An 8262-nucleotide genomic window follows, 5' to 3' on the forward strand; every position below is an offset into this window, starting at 1 on the left:
TCTCTTTATTTGGTTGCTAAAATGTATTATAAATTTGTTTTTCTTTACAGCATGTTGATGTAGTCTTTTATTATTTGAGGAAGAAAGGTATGTATCGTGACTCTACTGTTTTGAAGTTCACTACAACTGATACTACCTTTCAAAAGAGGATTGAAGCCATTTATGATTCTTTTTTAAAGAAGAATCGCGATCATGGGGTAATGAATCGTAACCATGTTATTGCTGAGGTTATGATGGGCTTTGGATTGAGTTGCAACAAATCTTGGCTACAAGTAGATCATGTTCTTTTTCCTATTTTAGCTAAGAATGAAAAGCATTGGCTTCTTGCTATATTGTCTTTCAAAGATAGGTTGATTTATGTTTACAATACTTTGAGCTGTGATCGTAAGGATCATGTTGCCTTGCTAGCTATAGAACCATTTCGTGTGTTGCTGCCAACTTATTTGTCTATCATTGGATTTTATAAGCGAATTGATATAGACTTCTGTTCAAAGCCTTATTTTGGGAGACCTCAAGCTGTTTCTTTTGAAGTAGTTATGGATGATGACATTCCTTCTGGGTCGCCTATGTGAGTTTTTCTTTTTTTACAATATCTAGAAATCTTAAATATTAGATTATATTTTAATATGTTTTTTAAGTATATAACTTTTGTTATTTTTTTTATGCTTGTGCAGAGACAGTACAATATATATGTTCTCTTTTGCTGAGTATTTCATTGCCGGAAAAGAGATTCCAAGATGTAATTTTGATGTTGAATGTCATAGGTCTAGGCTTGCTTATTTACTATACTCATATGCAATGGGAAAACAAGAATGTGGATATGAGAGTGCACGAGAGTATGCTTTGTCGTGATTAGGCAGAGCCACTAACTCAATTTGAAACTTTAATTAATGTAGATGTTGTTGCTGCCAAGATAAAATGCTTATTGGTTGTACTTAAGAGATACTTTTATTAATGTTGTTGTGTTGATTAGTTTTTTGTTATAATTGTTCTATAATTTATTATCTTTCTTTGATAATTTCCAAATAATTTTTTTTAAATTAACATATAAATCAACCCTTAATCATTCTACTCAAAATCCTTTTAAATAACCACATGTAAATAACCCATTGAACTCTTACGCTACCATCAATTATAAAAAACAATTTGTCCAAAAACTATGAAAACTTCTAAGCAACACTTAAAATTTCTAAGCGGCATTTTTAAGTAATTATTAATTACTATACTCAGCAACCTGCATCTTATAATCCCCCAAAACAACATATAAATCAATTTTTTTTTTGGAAACTATTAAGCATTCAGCAACCCACAATCCCTTTATATCAGTATATACAACAACCTTTGCATTTTTTAAGCAATCATTTACAATCTATTCAACAACCCACAATCTCCATTATAACAAAAAAATTAGCAACACCTAAAGAAACTCATAATCTCCAAAATTAACATATAATGCCTCCTTGTGAGCAATTCTATATGACTACATATACAGCAACCCAAAAAGAAACATAAGCAATAGATTAAGTATATTAATTAACAATAAACTTATAGAGTTAATAACCTTTATATATTAAATAACTCAAGATATTATTAGTAATTTTAAAGTAAAACATAAAGGAAATGAACCAAAATCATTGTATAAATCAAACAATTGAACTTTGCATATTGAATTGAAAATAAAATGAAGCAATAATGTATGTTTTTGTAAGTTAATATCTAATCTTTTTTTCGAGGGTCTCTGCAAGTCTTTCTGTTATGTCCACTTTGACTGCAATTCCCACATTTGTTTTGTTTTTTTCGTTTTTTGTTTTTCTCCCATGCAGCTTGACATCTTCTTTTGTTTGGTCTACCAACTCTTATTTTTCCTTCTGGAGGGTGTATTTTCACAGCTTTGATATGTTCAGGTATTAGCCAAGTGTCTTCATTGCCAAGTGGGTATATACTTTCTTTGTAAGTTGCAACCATGGCTTCCTTGGTGTAATATGGCGAACAATATTGATAAGGATCTTGATTCATTTCTTTAAAAACAGCAATTGCATGGGCACAAGGAAGTTGATCCATTTGAAACCTGTTAAAAAATAACCAATCGTATAAAAACAAATAGAGTAATTTCATTATAATAGGTGATTTCTCTTTCATTATTTAACCATATAAAAAGCATAACCCTTCAAGCAACTTGTAAAGCAACCTAAAATGATGTTAAACCATAATATTTAAACATCATGTTAAACCGTAATCAACTTATTTAACAGCTCACAATCATTATTATAACCAAATTTAAATCAACTCATAAGCAACCTAAGCAACAAATAAATCAAATATTTATAACAAACTTATACAAAAATTTTACAAGCAACCTGTTCCGCAACTGCCAAACATTATATGCAACATATATTTCAACTGTTACAATTAATTAAACAATTCTTAAGCAATTGATTGAGCAACTACCAGTCATTTTAAGCAACATATACAACAACTGTTCCACCACTTAAGCAACTCTGAAGCAATCGGAACAACGAATTACCAGTCATTACAAGGAACACATACAGCAACTATTACAACTTCTTTAATCAATTATTTAGCAACCTATTCAGCAACTTCCAACTTAAAATTCCCAAAAACAACATATAAAACAAATTTTTTTGAGCAATTCTTGTAATTTTAAGCAACTTTATAAAGCCCATACACAACACATAAATAAACATATTATCAATCTACAAACCATAGCAACCGCAATAAAATATTTAAATAACAAATTGAATTATAGTATTAAACCTGTTGCATGTGCATGTTCTTGAATTGAGATCAACTATTGATTTCTTGCCATCATCATGAACTTCATACACAATATGATTTGTTGGGTGCACCTATTTTTTTTATTATTATTATTAAGAGTAATATTGTTAGTTTTGTATGTGTAGTGAAGTTAAATTAAATGAAAATGAAGTATGTATTTTTAATAAAGAATAATACCGTTAACTTCAATGAGTAAATGTAGTTGTCATTCAGGATCACTTCATGCTTGTCTGTCAACTTTGTGGAGGTTGCATTTGCTATGTTCCTATTAGTCCAACTCCATCGTTGCACCAAAGCTCGTAAACACTCTAACATCGTACAAATTGGTAGCTCTCTTACTGCTACAATTGCAGAATTCAAAGATTCTGCAGTGTTTGATGTCATGTTTGAGTATCTATTGGTTGGAGACTGAATCCTTGCCCATTTGTGATACCCAATTTGTTGTAGGTAAGGTCCCAGCCTTTTGTCAATCTTATCAAGTTCTCTCATCTTGTACTCAAACTTTTTCACAGTGTATGCATTCGCAGCTGCAAAAAATGTATCCTTGAACTTTTTTGAACTCTTCTTGAAATTGCTTTTCATGTTTTTGAGTAGATGGAAGGTGCAAGCCCCATGTGGTACTTCTGGGTATACTGTGTTGATTGCTTTTATAATACTTTCATGTCGGTCAAAAACGATGCTCATGTCTTCCCTTACACCATAAGCTTTCCTAAACTTGTCAAAGAACCACTCCCAAGAATCATCATTCTCTGAATCAACTACACAGAATGCCAGGGGGAAGATTTTACCTTTAGCATCTTGAGTTGCTGCAACCAATAATGTCCCTCCATATGTTGATTTTAAGAAAGTCTCATCAACTATTACGACAGGTATGCAATGGGGCCAGCCTTTCATTGAAGCATTCAATGCTACAAAAGCATATAAAAACATCCCATCTTCATATGATTTTAGTTCAATATAGGATCCTGGATTTGTGTGATGCAACATATACAGATAACTAGGCAATTCTGCATAAGATTCAACTGCTTTTCCTCTAACTTTTTCAATAGTTTTTTCTCTAGATCTCCAAGCTTTGCTGTATTTGACTTGCACTTCATGATCATGTTTCAAATCCCTCACTAATCAGCAGCTGTGTACTTTGTTTTGATGTTTGTGAACTTGTGTTTGATCATATCTGCAATGATTGTTGAGGTTGCTTGACGTTGGTCTTTTAATCTTATCTCCAAAGCACAAGTGTGAATGTGGCTAAACTTTCTAATTATGAACTGATTTGTGTTTCCATTCCTTGATGCTTGTAACATCCACTTGCAATTTTTATCAAGGAAAGCAACTAGATATTCCTTTTTGCCTGACTTTTGTACACAATACTGGAAATGATTATTTATCGCATAATGGCTCAAAACAGTCTTCAATGTTTCTTTGTCCTTATATATTTGAGACAAAGCAATCTCTTGGTGATGGTTGTTGGTGATAACTAAATCATCGTCGATGTCAATCACTTCTTCTTCATTATTTATGTTTCTTTCATCTATCATTTCTATAATCTGATTGGACACCCGATCTGCATAATCAATAAAGTCTGCAACCTCTTTAGCAACCAAATAATCAACTGGTTCATCATCTGAATTTGATGCTGCTTCTTCTGTTTGTGCAACTTCATTGCATGGTTGATTATGTGTTGTTGTACTCCTAGTTAAGAAAAAAGATTGCTGCATTGAGTTGAATTCAATTGTGAGACACAAAGGGTATTTTGTGAAATTTTTTTCCTTTTTCTTCAACTCTATGTAGAACTTCAATTGTGAGTCATCAACAATTTTTAAAGGAGGGTATCCATCTTTAACTTGATACTGTATTGTCAAAAGTGTAGAATCAAGTTGCAGCTTCAATTCATTGCAAATCATACCAATCAAGTTGTTGTAGTTGCAGTCATTTCTAATTACTATTCCACAAACATCAAAGTTGATATAGTTTTTGTTTTGATCCCATTGCCCATTGTGTTGGAGTAAAACTGCAATGCTATCCATTTCCTGCAAGCAAGATATACCTTGTAAATAACATATAAGCAACTTATTAAACAACTTACAATCTACCTTGATGATAAACCCTTAAGCACCCATTAAGCAACATCTTCATCAACTATATTAACACATTAAACAACAAATTAGAGACCTATTCAGCAACCTCTATAACCCCTTAAGCAAATAAACAAACTCTTACGTAAACTCTTCAAATCATTATTAGTAACATAAGTAAACAATAATAAACATGTACGATATTTATAGCAACCTTTTAAACACCCAATTAAGCTACCAATTGTTCTAACCAAAGTACAAATAAATATTTACCTCATTTCAATCAATCCTCTTTAAATCCAAAGATATTGACAATTGCTTGTTCTCACACCTTCTTCAAAATGATCAGCAATCCTCTTTAAATCCTCTTTTATGAATATTTTTACATCAACCTAAGAATTTACAGCAACCCATTTACATTCAACCAAATCAATCAATAAAATATAAAAAAAAATATAGAATATCTTAAGCAAGCTTGTCAGCAACCTTCATTTAACTTAAAGAAACTACTCAGCAACATAATCAGCAACCCAGAAATTCAGTTTTACCTCATTTCATGAAATTGACAATAGCTCTATTATCCTACTCACTGCCAATCACTTGTTTGCAGCAACCTAAATATTTACAGCAACCCATTCAGATTCAACCAAATCAATCAATAAAATATAAAAAAAATATAGAATATCTTAAGCAAGCTTGTCAGCAACCTTCATTTAACTTAAAGAAACTACTCAGCAACATAATCAGCAACCCAGAAATTCAGTTTTACCTCATTTCATGAAATTGACAATAGCTCTATTATCCTACTCACTGCCAATCACTTATTTGTAGCAACCTAAATATTTACAACAACCCATTTAGATTCAACCAAATCAATCAAGAAAATATAAAAAATATATAGAATATCTTAAGCAAGCTTGTCAGCAACCTTCATTTAACTTAAAGAAACTACTCAGCAACATAATCAGCAACCCAGAAATTCAGTTTTACCTCATTTCATGAAATTGACAATAGCTCTATTATCCTACTCACTTCCAATCTCTTGTTTGCAGCAACCTAAGAATTTACAGCAACCCATTCAGATTCAACCAAATCAATCAATAAAATATAAAAAAAATATATAGAATATCTTAAGCAATCTTGTCAGTAACCTTCATTTAACTTAAAGAAACTACTCAGCAACATAATCAACAACCCAGAAATTCAATTTTACATCATTTCATGAAATTGACAATTGCTCTATTAACCTACTCACTTCCAATCTCTTGTTTGCAGCAACCTAAGAATTTACAGCAACCCATTCACATTCAACCAAATCAATCAATAAAATATAAAAAAAATATAGAATATCTTAAGCAAGCTTGTCAGCAACCTTCATTTAACTTAAAGAAACTACTCAGCAACATAATCAGCAACCTAGAAATTCAGTTTTACCTCATTTCATGAAATTGGCAATAGCTCTATTGTCCTACTCACTGCCAATCACTTGTTTGCAGCAACCTAAATATTTACAGCAACCCATTCAGATTCAACCAAATCAATCAATAAAATATAAAAAAAAATAGAGAATATCTTAAGCAAGCTTGTCAGCAACCTTCATTTAACTTAAAGAAACTACTCAGCAACATAATCAGCAACCCAGAAATTCAGTTTGACCTCATTTCATGAAATTGACAATAGCTCTATTATCCTACTCACTGACAATCTCTTGTTTGCAGCAACCTAAGAATTTACAGCAACCCAATCAGATTCAACCAAATCAATCAATAAAATATATAAAAAAAATATAGAATATCTTAAGCAAGCTTGTCAGCAACCTTCATTTAACTTAAAGAAACTACTCAGCAACATAATCAGCAACCCAGAAATTCAGTTTTACCTCATTTCATGAAATTGACAATAGCTCTATTATCCTACTCACTGCCAATCACTTGTTTGCAGCAACCTAAGAATTTACAGCAACCCATTCAGATTCAACCAAATCAATCAAGAAAATATAAAAAAAAATAGAGAATATCTTAAGCAAGCTTGTCAGCAACCTTCATTTAACTTAAAGAAACTACTCAGCAACATAATCAGCAACCCAGAAATTCAGTTTTACCTCATTTCATGAAATTGACAATAGCTCTATTATCCTACTCACTTCCAATCTCTTGTTTGCAGCAACCTAAATATTTACAGCAACCCATTCAGATTCAACCAAATCAATCAAGAAAATATGAAAAAAAAACAGAGCAACCGATAACCATCTTATTCAATATTCAGAGCAACCTTTGAAACACCAAACAACAAAAAACAGAGCAACAAAAGTAAAAAGATCTTACCTGAAATTGGGAAAACCAGAATAAGAAAACCCAAAACAATGCCAAATCAAATATCTGATGTTAACCCAAAAATCAATACCCAAACCACACCAACAATGGAACCCAGCAACCCAGCCACAAATAATGACAGGAACCCAGCGACCCAGCCACCAACAATGATGGGAATTCCTTCCGACCCAGCGACCCAGCAATCGGTATTCTTTCTGGTTTGCTATCGCTGGAAGAGAAGAAAGAGAGAGATTTTTTTTTTTTTTTGCTGAATGGTAGAGAGATTGGTTGCAATCATATTTTTGCACAAAACACTTAAAGTTATATATAAATGAATATATTTTTTAGATACCGTATAAATGCACTAAAACTTTTATATATATGTATTATTAAAAAAAATCCCTTTAATTAAATTGTGAGTTTTTTTGTTATTTTTTTAGTTATTTAGTAATTTATTTTGGTGATATATTTATTTTTGCTCAGTATATTTTTAGGATATTTTAGTACGTAGTGAGTTAATGTCTAGTTGATTTCTAATTGATTATATTTTTGGTTTATTTTCAGTATGTGTTGGGTATATATATTTTTAGTTTATTTTTACTACTTTGGGTGAACATATTTTTAATTTTTTGTTATTGTGTGGGTTGATTTTCAGTGATTTTTCACTACTGATTTTTAGTTTATTTTAGGTATATATGTAGTTGTTTGGATGTATATTTGGGTTGATATGTAGTTTAGAATATTTTTGGTAAGTTATTTTTTAGTTTATTTTGGATATATGTTTAGTTGTTTTGAGATATATTTTTTGTTTATTTTTTACACATTTTAAAATGCAGCGATAAGTTTTTCAAAGTTGCTTTTTTGTTGTTTTTTTAGTTTATTTTAGGTAGATGTAATGAGTTGCTCTATAATTAAATTGTAATTGTTTTTTCAACATTGTATTGATTTAGGGTTGCTGTCTAGTTGATTTGAAGTTGCTTTTTCAACACTGTTTGTTGTGAGGTTTGATGTTTAGTTGAAATCGTATTTTTGAAAACTTGAGTTACTAAAATTATAAAAATTAGAGATAGTAAAAATGTAAA

At 31.0% G+C, this 8262-nt stretch overlaps 1 protein-coding gene across 1 annotated transcript; it reads right to left on the reverse strand.

Moving 5' to 3' along the window:
* Positions 1-1716: 1716 nt before the first annotated feature.
* Positions 1717-3899, reverse strand: LOC133795978 (uncharacterized). Its single transcript, XM_062233461.1, has 4 exons — positions 3788-3899; positions 2974-3704; positions 2776-2867; positions 1717-2068 (listed from the first exon to the last, which is right to left on the reverse strand). Exons 1-4 carry the CDS (start codon positions 3897-3899, stop codon positions 1717-1719), a joined length of 1287 nt encoding a protein of 428 aa, XP_062089445.1.
* Positions 3900-8262: the final 4363 nt, after the last annotated feature.

The sequence above is a fragment of the Humulus lupulus genome, chromosome 8, assembly GCF_963169125.1.
Source record: "Humulus lupulus chromosome 8, drHumLupu1.1, whole genome shotgun sequence".
Classification (NCBI taxonomy): Eukaryota; Viridiplantae; Streptophyta; class Magnoliopsida; order Rosales; family Cannabaceae; genus Humulus; species Humulus lupulus.

What these genes read in the sequence shown, in the direction of transcription:
- LOC133795978 (XM_062233461.1), bottom strand. Translation starts at nt 3,899, where the DNA reads ATGATCATGAAGTGCAAGTCAAATACAGCAAAGCTTGGAGATCTAGAG. An exon ending in TTTACTCATTGAAGTTAACG is followed by an intron (nt 2,868 to 2,973) that starts GTATTATTCTTT and finishes TAAAAAAAATAG; the next exon opens with GTGCACCCAACAAATCATAT. An exon ending in AGAACATGCACATGCAACAG is followed by an intron (nt 2,069 to 2,775) that starts GTTTAATACTAT and finishes ATTTTTTAACAG; the next exon opens with GTTTCAAATGGATCAACTTC.